At 36.1% G+C, this 18,604-nt stretch overlaps 1 protein-coding gene across 2 annotated transcripts in view; it reads right to left on the reverse strand.

Moving 5' to 3' along the window:
• Positions 1–6,665, reverse strand: part of brinp3a.1 (bone morphogenetic protein/retinoic acid inducible neural-specific 3a, tandem duplicate 1) — a 35,583-nt gene extending 28,918 nt beyond the window's left edge. Inside the window, exons 1-2 of one of the 2 annotated variants that reach the window (XM_051897382.1) lie at positions 6,150–6,665; positions 5,242–5,513 (exon numbers count right to left, since the gene is read on the reverse strand). In XM_051897382.1, the coding sequence (XP_051753342.1) occupies positions 5,242–5,471 (230 nt within the window). In that variant the 5' untranslated portion in view covers positions 5,472–5,513; positions 6,150–6,665. Of the gene's footprint in view, positions 1–5,241; positions 5,517–6,149 lie in introns of both variants that reach the window. The other variant, XM_051897381.1, reaches the window with a different exon arrangement.
• Between the last annotated feature and the right edge of the window lie 11,939 nt (positions 6,666–18,604).

Genomic DNA, 18,604 nt, shown 5'->3' on the forward strand with positions numbered 1-18,604 from the left:
TCACAAACGCTTCGTAAACATCAAATTTGATAGTTAAACGTTAACGAACGTTAATGTTAATGAATACCAATCATTCGTAAATAGGGTGCACGTGCACGCTCATTCTTAGTTAGCATAATCCCCGCCTGTGAATTACAACTACGCCAATTACGTGTCCAGGAATGCTGTGGAATCCCTTCTCAGGTTTGGCTCCAGTATATTGCATAAATGCTAAAGAGACTAAATGGCCATATGCTTAACAATAAATATTCAATTAATGTGTGTCCACCAAAGCATTTTTAACCAGCTAAAAAATATGTTAGACGCTCTTCTGAAAACAGCCAGTTGGTGGCGTTTAAGAACGCTTTGGAGGCGCAGCGTTTTTCCAGCTGAGACACTGATACTAGGGTTGAGCGATTTATCGAAAAGTAATTGAAATCGAAATTCAGAACCTCTAACGACATAATTTTCCAATGTCGGTTATTTTGGTTTTTTAAGCCTGTTAATACTTTCCCCTTAAAAACATACTACCGCGTGTGTAGTCACGTGACTCCGCCCCGTCCAGTCAGTGGCATGGAAGCAACTTAGCGGCGAAACTCAAACGCAGAGTCAACACACACAGGTAGCGTGCAAGCAGCGAGCCCTGAAGTGGGATCACTTTTTCACTTGCGTCTTCACTAAACTTTGTCAGTTGTATGTATTTTAAGGCTTGCCAGTTTTAGACCATCAGATGTGTATCATTATATTGAGCTACTGCGCTGATGCATTGTGGCACACGAACACTCATATAGACAGTAGCTAGACATCACATGCAGATCACGCGCACAGAGAGGAGTGCAGAAACTCGTTGTCAACGCTGTCCTGTGATTTATCACTAAAGTAGCTTAGAAACTCAAAAGTTATAGCATATATATTTGAAGTAACTACTTACAACCCACATCTTCACAATTAATATAGAGACGGTATGACTAATTCACATACGCAATCGTTCTCTCATTAATGCATTCAAATAAATGTACTGGTACTGCGCTAATTTATCTGTATCTGATTTACAACGAGCAGAAATCTGTAAGAAATGTTATGAGATAAAATAACTGCTTGAGATAAAATAACTGCCTTTAATAGTTGAGCATATTTACAGTACAAAACTTGTCAGTGAACTATGAGGACAAAATAATAATAATAATAATAATAATCGTTCATTAATTGTAATTGAGGTAAATGTTAAATTAAACGAGATTTTGATTTTAGGTTATATTGTCTAGCCCTAGATGATACGGAATATACCAGGCAGTAATGTGTTACTACTATCTCATTTTGAAGAATATTAGTTAATATAAAAATGCAATAACCAGTAATATTAACTTCTTCATTCTTGTTCAGCTGTTGTAGTATTTTTCCCGCCCTTCCTCCACTGTGATTGGACGGCTGGGTAAAAAGTGGCAGTGACAGCGCTGTGTTTTACCCAAAGTTGAACAGTTTTCAAGTTTCAGTTTTCAACTCTCAGCTACAAAAAAACAAACAAAAAAAACAGACAGGGCAATCAAACTATTATTATGGTACATAGTGCATCAAAATGCAGTGTTTGCATAAAAGAACACAGAACGTTCAAATGTTTTACGCACCATTTACACATGGTAGGGAGCACGTGTAAAATTTATTTTGTACCAACTAACATTTTGAAAATATAACATTTTCATGAATCCGAAAATTTCACAACAGCTTTCGAATGATTTACACAAAAATTCATTCTGCTCGTGTTTAGTGAATGAGGCCCATTGTGTCTAAAATGTGAGTCATTTGAAATTAACTTCTTGTTTAAATAACTTTTATATAAAAGCAAAATCACACTCATAATCATACTTTAGGAATTAAATTAAATTCTCATTTATACTCTTAAAAATAAAGGTTCCAGAAGATTAAGTTTTTACAGTGATGCCATAACCTTTCAGTGAATAGTTCTTAAAATAACCATTTTTTTCTTAGAGTGAAGAACATTTAAATAATCTAAAGAAAGTAGAAAGTTTCCCTGGATGTTAAAGGTTCTTCATGGAACCATCGGTGCCAATAAAGAACTGTTATTTTTAAGAACTTACTTGGTAACATATAACTGATGAAAAAAATAAATAAATAAATATATATATATATATAATGAGGGCAAAATAAATCCAACAGTATAGAGGAGGTGTGCAATGCAACCAATTCATTCCACAAATGAAATAAGAAAAAAAAAAAACTTGTCAAGTACGCCATACCGGAAGCCCTTCATGTGTTTAATTTGAAATTCCACACCGGTGAACATCACAGTCTTTGCTCCAGTTTGATTTTCAGGACAACACCGAGATATTCGTTTGATAAGAGTGGTTCAAAGAATTTCTACAGAACCCAGCTGTCATTAATGTCCTGTACACAGCACACACACACACGATGGCATTAAGTTAATATCCCTCTAAAACAGCACAATGTAGAGCCACTAATTGAGCAATCAATGATCTGAGGCTTTTATGGAGAATGTTCAGACATTATTGTCGTTAGGCTAAACATTTTCCGTCTAAAGCTATTTGAACGCTGAAGATTCCAGAGGCTAATAGACCTCTAATGCTTCAGGCATTAATAACACTTATGACTTGTACATGTTTAAGAATGCATGATAATTCAATTATATTTATTCTACTTAAACCCTTTCAAAAGCTTTCTTAATTGGAAATCTTGATTTATTCAACATCGTCCTCATTCTAAGCTTTACCCTGTGCTGGAAAAAAGCAGCAGTCTGGGTATGTGCTATGGTTTTTAATTTTTTGATTTTTAAAAATCTTCCTTTAAATTAAGATTAATTACATTGTATATATAAAAATATATATATATATATAAAAAGTTAGACCCAACCTTATGGATTTTACAATTTAACTAAGTCCCTTAATTAGCTTTAACAAAAATGATCTTCTTTTATTTACATCCACATATAGCCTTTACAGGCTTGTATACTGAAGTAATGACTAACTAATTAAGCAAAAGGGTAATAAAGTGGTGCACCACCATCAACACAATCACATAAAGGCAGACGTTTTAATTTAAGATATTTGATTTAAATATCAGGGACTCATTTAGAAATCTTTAAACACAGCCATACATTGGAAAGTCAGAGAATATCATTATTTTTTTAATGTACGAGTAAGATGTATTTAAATCCTAATACTTTTAATTCCAGTAAAGGACTGAAAGTACACATGTCCTGTGTAATTCTAAAATGAAAAACATCACAGACTCTGTCGACTTTAAGTTCCATTCCAGAGTGCAGGAAAACTTCAGCAAGACAGTGTTTGCGTGGGAGAATTACTGCTTATCCTCATTGTTGCTCACACAGCTCTGGCTAAGCCGACAATTGCTGTCACCTTGTGCTCGGGGAGCTTCGCTATTAGCATCTCCGGGAGGAACAAGCGAGCACGTATATGTGCTCCGGCAACCTTTTCCACTGCCATCGGCTTGTCCGCCTCACCCACCCATCCTCTCGTGCAGAACCCTCCCATCTTACACTTGTCAGGAAGCATACGTCTGCTGTTTTATGAGATCCCTTTCATGCATCTGACAGGAAGGATAGACACTACTAAGTCTTTACTGTACCCTTGGGCTCTGTTCAACCTTTGGCGGAAGGTAAATGGGGAGAATGAGAATATAGTATCTGACACAAATTTACCTTCAATCTATGTCACCGCACACCTACCTATGTTACCACAAACGAGTTATGAATTCGTAACAACCTAGGTGTGTTTCCAGAAAAAACGCAAACAAACTGCAGATGCTGATGTTGTCCAATTTTTGGGGGGGATTTATTATTCTGACAGATTTTACAACCACGCAGGTGGGACAGCAGCTCAAGTTTTGCAGTTTTATTTACAACGATCGTATAATGAACATAGTTTTGAGTCAAAAGCAGCACTGGACTGTTAAAAAAAAAAAAAAAAAAAAAAAAAAGAATTTTCAAAGTTGTCAACAAAACAAACATTATTGGAGTACGTTTTACAAGAAAATACTATTTCAGTCTTTCTACTAAAAAATTTCATGTTTAATCAAGCGTTTCTTTGTAATTATTTGTGAAATCTACTCTGAGAGAAAATTGTTTCTACTCCTTTTTTTTTTTCCACACACTGCATTTCTGTTTTCAAAGAAAAGATGACAGAATGTCTGACACATGCACACACACATTTAAGCTTATAAACTGTTCCAATGTCACACATCATTATCTTTCCTCAAATGCCTCATACAAGGCAAAGAGTGTTAAGAGGCCAGGAAGCAGAATTGATTCTCTCTCAACTCAGATCTGTAGCAGATGCAAACTTGTCCCTCTCTGCAACGCCACTGTAAGAGCAAGGTACTTAAAAGTCATTCAAGGCACAAGGGATGTTGGGCTAGGAGCCCTGCCCAGCATGCGAAGTAAAATTATGTACCTAGAAACGCGCTCTCACACACACACACACACACAAGCTGCCGGTTTCCACCAGCAGGGGGAGATCTGACATTGAGAAAGCACAACTGTACTTTTGTTGACTCCTATAGTCTGTCTCTAGCAAAAAATAAAGCCAGTGGAGCATTCACAGATACACACGTATGTTGAGGAGAGAGCGTCTGACTAACCCCAATGTTGCCATCTCCATCTGTGCCTGGCAGCGTGGTCCAACAGCCCTGCCAAATGAGCGTGTCAGTCAGGTTCAGTTCAGCCAACTCTTTTCCCGCTTTTCTCTCCTCCCCTTTTAGGCTGTTTATCACTTCATCTAATCCTCAGCTCTAACTCAGCACAACTTCCCTCAACACCTCACCTCACATCAGTTGCAACTAATAATCTGGCATTAAAAGTTTCGAACTACACTTTAAACTTGAAAACAGCAGCCATGTTGCTTAAAAACTCCTCTTGTGCACACAATGTTTACCCAACATTTGAGTAATATATATATATATATATATATATATATATATATATATATACATAGTCTCATTTATATTGCATAGCTGTATCTACATCAGTGTTTTCCACTAGTCCAACCATGTGGCACATTACATGTGGAAGGTTCATTTCTATTCTATTCCATGTGAAAGTTTGCACACCAGTAAGCAAAATGAGCCAGCCTCCATTTAAGTTCCATTAACTTTTTGTTAAACGTTAATATGTGTACAAATGAAAAACCACCATATATTTGGCATATCATTAAGTCCAACACATTCTACACATCACTGGCAATAAATAACAGAAGTAATTATCCAACTCACCTGTAAATCTTGTATTTGGTTGTGAAGCCCTGTTGATAACGCTCCACAAATTCTGCAAATTCCTGTGAGTGATGAAAAGGCCCTTTATCTGAAAGGAGCCACCCAAATGGACCAGCGGCATCATGGGAGGCTGCCACAGGGGCTAGAACCCAGCAGTGAAGGCTTAGTACAACACACACCCATAGACTCATCAGATACGCCAGTCTAAAGTCAGTACACTGGCAGCTCATGCTTCACCCTGCGACTCGACATTCTCTCCGAACTTTCCTTGCCTTCTGAAACAACAAAGACAATACAGTGAATTCAAGTATACTAACTGTTTCCTGACATCTATTTTTTTTTTTTAAACACAGCTGTAAAGACAGTTAAAGTCCTGGATCTTCAGTTTGGGGTCCCTAAAGTCTAGGAGGCGTGTGGAGATGATAGAGACATATAAAGTGTAAATTCTTCAGACATTTTTAACTATCAGCTAATTTGAACTTTCCTACTATTGTTCTTTTGAGCAATAAATAATGTAGTAATGGTAGTTATTATTTTTAATAAAAGCCTTTATGAAGATGGGGGTCCCTGGGTTGTCTGAGAATCTGGCTGGGGGGTCCCTGGGTCTTTTAAGATTGAAAACCCCTGACTTAATGTAGCCTATAAAAATAAAATTAAGCTGTTCAAATATATTTTCATACACATGCATATTTTTTTCTGCCATTTTCTATCCAAACTGGGTTTTAGAAACATTCTTCTCATCAATAAAATTAAGTCACATGCATTTCTATATTGCAAATAAGAGGATTATGTTAATAATACGCTTGTAATGAGTATTTTTAATTATTATTTCAAAAATATTATTTTAAATATTTCATTATAATTATATTTGTAGATTAATTTAATTATTATAGTTATAGCAAGTTTACCTTGTCCAGTTGTCCGATGTTTCAACCACTGAAGTCAACAACCTCTACAGTTTTACGATTAGAGGCAAATGATTGTAAACGCAAAGCATAGGGAAATTGTTGAGGGTGACCTTTAAAGATTTGGCTCAGTTCAACTTGTTTTAAACACCATCGCGATGCGAGAAGAGCCCTGGAAACCCAGCATCCAACTCTCTGCTTCCACTATCGTGTATATTTCCAACGTCTTGTGCCGTATAATCCGGGTGAACAGAAGAAAAAACTATCGCGAGGAGAAGCGGTCGCTCTGTCTTCACTCTTTTCTCTCCAAGTAGACAGGTCTCTTATGAGCTGGAAGTTACGCTGAAGCAATCCCATAACCATTAACGACTGACGCGATTAAAGTCTACTGTTTCTCATCGATGTATTAACTTAACCCGGTGCCCAAGAAGCACTATATAAATGTAGACTCCAGAGGTCCACTCTGTGCAACTGCTCGTATGTCGGATGCTCAAACTCGACGGTTCCCATACACACCATGAAAATATCCAATTTATTTCAGAGACAAGCCTCCTCCACTCCTCATTGGCTGTTCGCGAGCAAGAGGGGCAGGGTTAGGCTGCTGAGAGAATGTACTTTGTCAGGGTGAGTTTGAACATTATGTGCTTGTTATGAAAATAATATTATACTTATTTATGAATGGGATTGGATATTTATGATACAAATAGTAGCGTACTCGAGCTGCAAGATCTACATCGTATTATTCATTCGAGTCGTTATCAGGCTCACATCCGTAACAGTTGTAAACTAGAAAATGGCTTGAAGTAAGATGTTTTGGGTTTACTGTTACAACACTGTTATGCAGTATAACTTCTGAGCTCTGTAACTTTTTGCAAATATATATCACTGTTAACCGTCACAGTCAACTTTATAAGAGAATAACTTGATAAGAGAATGGAAAAAATTAAGAAGAACCTAAAATATTTCTTAAAGGGTTCGTTCACCCAAAAATGAAAATAATGTCATTTTTAACAATATCTAGTGATGGCCGATTTCAAAACACTGTTTCGGAGCATTATGAATCTTTTGAGATGAATCATAGATACGGATTGCATATCAAACCGCCAAACTGCTGAAATCACGTGACTTTGGCGCTCCGAACCACTGATTTGATTCGTAAAGCTCCGAAGCTTCATGAAGCATTTTTCTTTTAAATCGGCCATCAGATATTGTTAAAAAGTCGTTATTTTTGTTTTTCTTGGCGCACAAAAAATATTCTCGTCGTTTTATAATATTAAGGTTGAACCACTGTACTCACATGAAATGATTTAAATATGTTTTTAGTAGTTTTATGGATCTTGAGAGAGGAAGTACCATTGCTGTCTATGTAGGCCTCGCTGAGCCATCAAATTTAATAAAAAATATCTTAATTTGTGTTCCGAAGATGAACGAAGGTCTTAGGGGTGGAGAACGACATGAGGGTGAGTAAAATGACATTATTTTAATTTATGGGTGAACTAACCCTTTAACAAATTGCCAGTTTTTTATGGTACACTACAGGAACATGTAAAGAAGTTTACCATTAAAGGGTTAGTTCACCCAAAAATGAAAATTCTGTCATTAATTACTCACCCTCATGTCGTTCCACACCCCCATAAGACCTTTGTTCATCTTCGGAACACAAATTAAGATATTTTTGATAAAATCCGATGGCTCAGTGAGGCCTCCATTGCCAGCAAGATAATTAACACGAATACGAATCTTTTGTTTAGAATCAGTGGTTCGGAGCATGTATCAAACTGCCAAAGTCACGCCCCCCAGTGGTGAACCATTGAAATTTCAAAACACTTATGAGTTAACGATGCCTCGTTTACTGAAATCACGTGACTTTGGCAGTTTGATACACGCTCCGAACCACTGATTCGAAACAAAAGATTTGTAAAGCTTCGAAGCTTCATGAAGCAGTGTTTTGAAATCACCCATCACTAGATAATGTTGAACAAAGTCGTTATTTTGTTTTTTTGACACAAAAAAGTATTCTCTGAAAGTGTTAATTTCCTTGCTGGCAATGAAGACCTCACTGAGCCATCGGATTTTATCAAAAATATCTTATTTTGTGTTCCAAAGATGGACGAAGGTCTTACGGGTGTGGAACAACATGAGTAATTAATGACAAAAAATTCATTTTTGGGTGAACTAATCCTTTAAAACAGATTATCAAAGGAGTACACTGGACTGACAATGCTGACATCTGTTTTAAGCACAAGAATGAGCAGAAACAGTCTGACATTGGCTTCCAATTGATTCGCAGTGATCGACCGTGTGAGGAAATGAGCAATCTTGGGAGGAAAGGAAGGAGAAGAAATCAAAGACAAAATCAAATCAAGTCCTCACAGTGAGAGAGTGAGAGAAATATCAGCATCGTTTTTGCAGAGATATTTTCAGATGATGCGGATAGTGAAAAGACATCCACAGGACCAACAGCAGATCAGTGGATTGTGCAGAAAACAGCTGTTTGACAAAGCTGAGACAGCACTCTTTAAAACCAGTCGACTGCTGTAGGCGGAGTTGAGCTCAAGATCGTGGTATAGTGTTTGAGACGACAAAGCAGGGACATTTATCAGTGCATAGACAGGAAGTCATTACAACAGGTAAATATTCACTTAAAATGCAGCCGTGATGGAGCCAGTGATGTGTTGTCTTGTTGAAGAGTAATCAAGGAAGCAAAGTAAAGATAATGTTTTAATTAGCTACCATCTTGACAGCTGAGGCAGGGCATTTTTGCATATCTCATTGGATGCATTATGCTTATTCGCTTTTTTCCTCATCTCTCTCTCCCTCACTCTGCCCCACAATGGCTCCTGTAAATAGGTTAGACTGTGAAAACACGAGAATCTTTGGAAAATGTAATTGCAGGCAAGAGAATTTCACTCCTGCAAACAGTTCTGCACTTGCTTGCATAATTAGCTTGAAGATGCCCATTACATATTAACTAACTATGTGCAAGCAGGTAAAAGTGATGTTTATCAATGTAGCATGTTGGCACCAAGAGGTTTCACAGGCTATTAATTGTCATAAGCAGTGTGTGAAGCTTTAATCTCAGCCACTGCATGTGTAGCTGAAGTGTCAGACTCTCTTCTGGCTGTATGAATCACCCGAATAGTGATGAGGCCAAGCCAGTGTCATGCTCTCCTTCTCTAATGACTCTGACATATGAGCTTTGTTTCACAGTAACAAGCGCCATTGCTACAGCTAGAAATGTCTAATGATGATGTCTGAAAAAAACATTAACCCTCCCTTTTCAATGCCACGTGGTCAATGTGCAGGCCCATAAATCAATCCCCAGCGTTGCGAGTTTGTAAGTGGTTTTGTTTAACAGCTAGCTTGCAAACATCAGAATCCTATAAAGATACAATGGGTTTATAAGTGCTTGTATGCCTCAAAAAGGGGTGAAAACTATAAAGTCTTAATTCTGTTAGCTCAGTGTACAAATACAGGGTTACACACAATAAAAGCCAAAGATATGAGTTGTTATTCTAATATTTTCTAATTCATTCTGTTCTTCGGGTTAAATCTCTTTATTATTAGTTTTTTTTTTTTTTTTTTTTTTTTTTTTTTTAACAGTAAAAGCATGAAATTATCACTGCATAGATTATTTTATATTTTAATATTGTAATGCTAAATAGCACCTTTGTTAATTCCCATAAATAAGCATCCAATCATATTTCATCTTAGATTACACTGTAAAAAATTATTTTCATGATTTGTTATAACATTTTTCTTTTGTTAAATCAACTTAGATAATGAATGTAGTTCAGATAACATAATATTTTGAGTTTCTGTTCCAATCGCCTTCATTGGATTAACTCAAATTTTTTATTTCAATGAACTCAAAATTTTCAAGGCAACCAGGTAACTTACTTTTTTAAGTTAAACCAACAATTCTTTTTTTTTTTTTTTTTACAGTGTAGATGTGTGATCAATTTCATAACATTTAATGTAATGCACAAAGTAATTTGTATCACGTTTGTCCCTTCTTAGTGTAAGATGATACAGTATCTGACATACTGTATGTTGAAAAAGATAGCTCAATAGAAAGCAATTTTATTAAAGATAATATAACAAGTCAACCTATTGTTGCAAAAATAAATAAATATATAAAGTAAAAAAGATGGATAAAAGAATAAAAAGGAGAGTACTGTCATTCCAGACCTCAGGTCATTTGCTAATGGATTTTTTTTTTTTTTTAATAAACCACTAAAGAGATGCATTATTTGTGTGATGTTCTGCCCTCAAAATAGATCCATCTTGATATTAGATTCTGTCATGGTTGAGAGGCAACACAATTTCCCCTTCTTACTAGCGGCGTGACTTTTTGCTTGAATAAGGTGGACTAAAAAGGACTTTTGGTGGCATTTGTCTGGGGAAATGAACAGATTGTACAGGTCATTGATAGAAAATGGCATATCGCAGCACAAAGAATTGTAGTAGTTGCTTGATGAATGGCACAGTCCAGAGGGTGAGACTGGTGGACATCAGTCTGAAAATATCAAATAGCTCAAGAGTTTCCTTTTTATTTTATCCATATTGTTCGTTCATATAATAGTTTTATCATTAGCATGACAATAGAAAGAAATTGAGATATGTATGGCTGGGTATACAGTACACTAGAACAGTGGTTCTCAACTGTTGGGTCAGAGTTTCGTGCAACAGGGAAAACAATACTAAACTAAAACTAATCATATAGTGCTTATAAACTATTCAAAGGGAGGAGAAAGTGCTGCCCATTATTTACTGTTGACGTCAAAGGTTGTACGTTCAATCAATCTGTACAGTATTTTGTCCATAATCATCTGTCATTTCCAGATTCCAGCATGTCACACAGTCTGCTCTCATCCTCAAAACAATAAAACTACAGAACGTAAATAAAATATGACCCAGGCTACAATTAATTTGGGTTCACTTGCTATGAGGATATAACAGTAAACAGGTTTGGTACTGTGTGGGTCCCGATTTTATCTGCAATTCCGCAAAGTATAATCTAAGTCTTTTAGCAAAACCAGTTGAGAACCATTGCACTAGAACAAGTGGTATTTTCAAGAGCAAAATTCAGTGAAATGCGATATAAACACTGAAGTAACAACCATTCTTTTTTCTATTTGCATATTTGTTTAGTGCAAATACATATTTTAATAAGATAACTAAACAATACTGACATCTAATGCATGATAAATGTGACATAATTATCGCTTTTCCTGCTTAAATAGCTGATAAAATGTTTCTCTTGGAATAAAGATCAAAATAATAACACCATAATCTTCTCAAACAAACGTTAAATCTTGCCAAATGAGAGGCTTAGTTATTAAAGGACCGTTTAATAAAGATCTCAGTTTGAACATCATCTTTCTTTGCCATCTGTCTTTAAGTAATCTCTGTCAATGAAAAGGCTGGCAGCATTCTTAGTTTGGCTCGCTATCCTTTACCATGCAGCCAAAAAAAATTTGAAAAACAACTAAGTCCTTAACAGACTAGCACTACACATATTGTGACTAGAAAACAAACAATACTGTACGAGTGATCCAATGGTACTCTAGCACTAAGTCTTATTACAATACAGTTCGGAAAGCAAAATGCTTCATCATTCAGATCCACAAAATAGGGATGATGGGGTTGGAAGTTTAGTAGAGGAATATTCTGGGTTCAATACAAGTTAAGCTCAATCAGCAGTATTTATGGATTAATATTGATAACCAAAAGTTACTGAGCACTTGTGCAAAAATCTGGGATACAGTGAGGACTTGCAACTGAAGTGACACGGGTTTGCCGTGTAGTTGAATCCAAGGATGAGATGCGTGACGCAGAATGAACAAATAATCAAATAAAATGAATGTTACGAGAGACAATGAACAGAGGAGATCTGAGGGCTTAAAGGGTTAGTTCACCCAAAAATGAAAATTATGTCATTAATTACTCACCCTCATGTCTTTCCAAACCCATAAGACCTTTGTTTATCTTCGGAACACAAATTAAGATATTTTTGATAAAATCTCAGAAAGGCCTGCATCGCCAGCAATAACACTGCCTTTTTCAATGCCCAGAAAGCTACTAAAAACATATTTAAAACAGTTCATGTGACTACAGTGGTTCAACCTTAATATTATAAAGAGACTAGAATACTTTTTGTTTGCCAAATAGGGACTTTATTTAACAATATACTGATGGGCGATTTCAAAACACTGCTTCATGAAGCTTCGAAGCTTAACGAATCATTTGTTTCGAAACAGTGGTTCGAAGTTTCAAAACACTTATGACGTAACAAAGCTTCGTTTACTGAAATCATGGGATTTTGGCGCTCTGAACCACTGATTCGAAACAAATAATTCGTAAAGCTTCGAAGCTTCATGAAGCAGTGTTTTGAAATCGCTCATCACTAGATATTGTGGAATAAAGTCCCTATTTTGTTATTTTTGGCGCACAAAAAGTATTCTCGTCGCTTTATAATATTAAGGTTGAACCACTGTAGTCACATGCACTGTTTTAAATATGTTTTTAGTAGCTTTCTGGGCATTGAAAAAGGGAGTGTTATTGCTGGCGATGCAGGCCTCACTGAGCCATTGGATTTTATCAAAAATATCTTAATTTGTGTTCTGAAGATGAACAAAGGTCTTACAGGTTTGGAATGACATGAGGGTGAGTAATTAATGACATAATTTTCATTTTTGGGTGAGCTAACCCTTTAAAATACACTGAAGAAGATAATCAATGAAACATCGAACAGGTGTGTAACTAATTATTAACCATGACAATGAATGAATGACTAGGGCTGTGTTCAAAATCGCCCCCATTCACTATACCCTACATTACACCAATAATATAGTCCACTTGAAGAAGTGAATGATAACGAGTGTTTGAATTCGGACACTGAGTGCACCGGGAGGGTTGTCGCTTCTGCATAGTTTAATAATCATTTGAAACTTGGCAAATTGGCAGTTCCAGTAGTAATGAAAAGACTTAAACTCTTAAATTCTGTCATGGAAACTAGCAAGTATAAATGAAAAGCAATTTATACCTGTATTATATTATGCTGTACCCACACTGGACAAATGGTTTGGAAAATGGATGGATGATTCAGCTGTGGGCACCATTGTCTGGCAAGATGCGGGAATTCATTTGGCACGACCCTCACAGTGCATTATGGGTATTCTCTAGCTGTTGAGCGTACATCAGTTGTACACTCGTTTTTGTGGTGCATTATGGGATTGAATGAGTGCACTCGATAACGTCCATTATAGTTTCGGACATTACTACAAATGGCTGTCCCCTCAAATAGTGCCTTATTTAAGAGTATAGGGGCGATTTCGGACACAGCCTAGACCTCAAGCAAAAGGTGACAATGAAAACTAATGCTACATTTACGCCATGTCATAATTACCGCAAATATAGCTCTCTATGCTTTCGAATCGCTCTTGCGGTACTTTGAAGTCATACTCTGATCGGTCTGCACAGTGCCGCTTCAAGCTGAACACACCTTAAATCTGCAGTGATCAGGTGCCACATGGTACAAGTCGTAGCTCTACAAGCATGTGAAGGCTTTTTACAGTTCAGAATTGTTATGGTAATTATGACATGGCGTGAACTGGACTGAAAACTAAACAAGACAGAACCTTGACCGTGACACAAATGCTGTTGACTGAGCTTGTTTTGTACTGAACCTGGAATATTCATTTAATTCAAAGATTGGACCTTATGTAAACTACAGTGACTCATCTTCCATGCAGTACCATTTAACAACTTGCTGTCATCAATATTTTGATTTATTAAAAGAGGAAATGACTACTAATTAATCTATGAGAAGAAGCAAATTATCCATCATTTATCAATGCACTATGCAACTTTTGTTTTTGTAGAAGTAATTTCAAATGTTTACAACAGTCTCAGGGCTGTTTGTACTCTTGAAGTTCTGTTAACTCGCCCTTAATCGAATGGTTGATCTCACTTATTTCCTGAGATATCAGAGTAATTGAATGGCAGTTAGGGCAGCAGTGGGGATTCGATTCACTCTAGGGGAATAGCCAAGGCAGAGTCAACAAGGAAGTGTTCAAATGACCTACTGAAACAGGGCCAAGGTCTTGCTGCTGCCCATGAAACTGTTTATTTACTTATTACTTGCTTCAGTTTCTTTCAAAGTTGTTTGAGATATGTGGTATTTAATATAACAGGTATTCCTGAATAAAACAATAGGCTTGGTAAACATTATCAGTTCAATAACAGTAAGTTAACTAGGAATAGTGTCTGTGGCAACATCAAGGACAGAAGTCAAGGCTGCTGATTTAAATTAAGCTTTTATCTAATGTGCCCATCACCTTTGGCAAAAGGAGAAGTCTTATAGGACATACTTCATTCACTGAATGATGGCGCAGTAAATTAACCAAATCCCACTGCTGAAGTGTCAGGTAATGATTTCCCTAATTACTCTTTAATTCAATTTCAGAATATATTGACACCCTTCAGTGCCTTTTGCATCTCTTTTCCCCCTCTCTTTCTTGCGCTCTATCTGCCTCTCTCTCTCACGCACGCACAAACATACAACTCCCATTCTTTCTCTGGAGAGACACCAGACTCCTTTCATGCATGACTTGTGACTGTTATAACTCTTTATTTCTTTTATGGTTCATGACCTCTTGCCAGCTTTGCTGCAGTGCAACAATATCTTTATTGCAACAAATTTCAAAAATGTGCCAAGTTGGCAATAGAAAGAACAGAAATCTTTCTACCCTGTGCACTATGTATTCTTCATATATGTGTGAGTGGTCATCAGGGTTGGGCAAAATTCAGAATTTAGGAATTGGCTCCCATTCACTGGGTTAAAAATTCAATTGAATTGGCCAGACCTGCACAGACCGGATTAGAAAGAGAGGAAGAGAAAATTAGTGAATTGCAATTCAACATAGTCACATAAAAGAGGAATTTAATTTCAGTTTTATTAGTTAGTTTAACTTCAGTTTCATTCATTATGACTAATTATTTTGACTTATTCATTCACTAATATGCAAAAAAAAAAAAAATTAATCAACCATTTAGGCATATTTTTTAACAGAGAAATAAAATTACTCGCTTAAAAGTTCAAGTTTTAAGTGTACAATCCAGCACCAAAATGTTCACCACATAGCTTTCAAATGATTAACAAAAGTAAAAAATATACATACATTTGAATATTCTGATTATGTATTATTCATTACACGTTTCTCTGGCATATGGAACTGAAATATTTTCTAATACTGACCATTGCCCAACGCTGTATAGCTGTTCCTCCTGGTAACTGGAACAGACGCCACTTTTTTATCTGCCATACCACCACAAATTCTCTCCAGTCTTGTTAATGCAATGCCCAGTCTAAACTGTTCACTTTAAGGGGTAGATTTTAAGCCACTGCTGTATTTTACTAATGCAGTTGCATTATACTATATGTCTTTTTTGTGTTTAACATTTATTATAGTAAAATGTGTATTTCCATACAGTATTTTGCTGCTAGGTAAAATATCAGAGATTCTATTTACACCAAGTGCAAATATCCCACCTTGTTGGCAGATGCTATTTACACTAACTCCGCCCACCACTGTCTGATTGAGCCAGACCAAATTACAAAAGAAATTCCGTTTGTTACTGGAGCATTGTCTTGGAGAGTAAGGCGGTTGGCGTTAACTTTTGACACAACCGACCCGAGTTCAAACCTTTTTCCTAACTCATTCTTCTCCCTTTTCCCATCACATATCAGCTCAGAGATGCATTTATTTTAAATAAAAATTAAGTAAATATTCAAAAAGTGGTTCCTACTGATTCGAAACAAAAGATTCGTAAAGCTTCGAAGCAGTGTTTTGAAATTGACCATTACTATATATTATTGAAAAGTCCTTATTTTTTTTATTTTTTTTTTGGTGCACAAAAAGTATTCTCGTCGCTTTATAATATTAAGGTTGAACCACTGTACTCACATGAACTGTTTTAAATATGTTTTTAGTACCTTTTTGGACATCTGAAAGTGTTAATTATCTTGCTGGCAATAGAGGCCTCGCTGAGCCATCGGATTTCATAAGAAATATCTTAATTTGTGTTCCGAAGATGAACAGGTGTGGAACGACATGAGGGTGAGTAATAAATGACATCATTTTTAGTTTTGGGTGAACTGACCCTTAAATTGAATTGATAAGGAAAACGACTAATAATATTTCAAAAAAGTTTGATGCAACATTTCAAAGCTTTAGATGTGCATAAAAACTACATTTACAGCAGTTATTGGGATGTCTTTGAATTTCATTCCATACTTCTACTTTTTTTAAATGAATAAATGGGAATTATAATGCACACTGTATGCTAACTCAATTCAAATTCAGGAAAAGCATTCTCAATTTAATTCTTCACGGCACACAATGCTGATGATACCTTCCCCTGATTAGGAACAAATGTCCCTGCAAGGAACACCACACAACGGGAGAAGTTGCAGTTAGCCGCAGGGTACATTAGCATGGAAGTGAGACAGAGAGAGAGAAGTCATTGTTAGGATAGCACACAATATGTTTTCTTCACCTAAACTATTGTGGGAGAAATTAGCATAATGCTGGCCTGGCGAGGATTTTTCTAAAAAAGGGGGGAAGGCACTGCAGTGAGAAGGAACAGAGAAACAGATCAGGACTTAGAGCTGGAACAGGTGCAAATGCACAGCACAAAGAAGGCAAACAGAGGAGTCAGTGTTCAGCTCTGTCAGAGGAGTGAAATATTTAAGGGATTTGGAAACAGTGAGCGTTCTTAGGCCCCCCCAGCCATCACTGTAGACTGCTGTGCTTGGCCAGAAAAAAAGAGCAACTGAGGGAATGGCAAAGTCTGTGTGAGTCTGTGTCCCTCCTAGACCCAAGCACCCTAAAACCAACACATATGATTGAACTTGCATGCTTTTGCAAGTAAGCTGTTATCTTTCTTGCAGGGTTAGATGAAATGTCAAATTCTTTAAGACAGGTTTATGTAAAACGCATTTTCTTAACATCACTACTTTGCAAGCATTGTGTGTCTTTGCTTCTCACAGTCCGCCTTTTATTCCCTGCATGTGTGCAGAATTAAAAAAGCTTTACACCTAAAGAAATACAAAAATACATACACATGAGAGGATGCTAGTCATATAAGTGGCCTAATCTCTCTCTCTCTCTCTCTATCTATCTGTCTGTCTGTCTGTCTCCGTCCATCCATCCGTCCATTTTATCAGGCATAAAAGGTTTTTTTTTTGTTTGTTTGTTTTGTTTTTGTCCACAGTGCATATCCATCCATCCATCCATTATTTATTTATTTATTTATTTATTTATTTATTTATTTATTTATTTATTTATTCATTCATTCATTCATTCATTCATTCATTCCAACAATACATGTAGTGATAACATCATTGATCATATTTCATACCTGTTGAGCTTCTATTTATAAATTAATTTATAATTTATAAATTAAAATAAAATTGCTTTTTTTTTGTATGCTCTCAGTCTTTTAAAAATCACAGAACAGCACAACGAAACGCTTGAATGAATGCATTACCTCATTGAAATTCAATGACATTAAACATATTTAATTAACCAGATAAACATTTAATTAAACGATAATGTAGATCTACTGTTTTTACACAAGTGTTCATAAATTCTTGTGTCATTTTGAATTATTTGTCATTTATATAAAGCATATGGTAACACTTTACAATATGGTTCCATCTCTTAACATTATCTAACTACAATAGTTAACATGAACTAACAATGAAAAATACTTCTAAATGATTTGTTAACCTTAGTTAATGTTAAATGAGACATTCACTAATACATTATTAAAATAAAAGTTGTATCTGTTAATATTAGTTCATGGACCTGAGCTAACATGAACTAACAGTTGCTCATTGTTAGTTAATGCATTAAATAAACGTTAACTATGGGACTTTATTGTAAAGTGTTACGTATATAGTGATTAAAACACATTTAATAGAAAGAAATAAAGGAATGAGTTCATTAGGGTTCACTGATGGTGTCAATTCTTCTTCTTCTTCTCCGAAATGAATCATACTTTTGAGGGCCTAAACTTGCTCAAAAACTCATGAAACTTTGCATACGTGTCAGAAGTGGTGAAAATTTACTTCTGATATGGGTTTCAGAATTAGGTATGGCAAAATGGCTCGATAGCGCCACCTACAAAAGCTCAATTAAGCGCCGTTCAGCGCTACATTTCATGGACAAGTATGAAATTCAGTAGACACATGTAACAGCCCAATACTTACAAAAAAGTCCCTGGGTGCAAAATCTGAAAACCCAACAGGAAGTGAGATATTTTGAATTTTCTCTGCAAAATCTTTGCAGTTTTTGCCATTTCCATACGTTGTACTTTAACGAACTGCTCCTAGAGCTTCAATCAGATCAACATCATATTTGGTCAGTCTAATCTAAAGGCCTTTGCGA

Source organism: Ctenopharyngodon idella, chromosome 6, assembly GCF_019924925.1.
Source record: "Ctenopharyngodon idella isolate HZGC_01 chromosome 6, HZGC01, whole genome shotgun sequence".
In the NCBI taxonomy this organism is placed as follows: domain Eukaryota; kingdom Metazoa; phylum Chordata; class Actinopteri; order Cypriniformes; family Xenocyprididae; genus Ctenopharyngodon; species Ctenopharyngodon idella.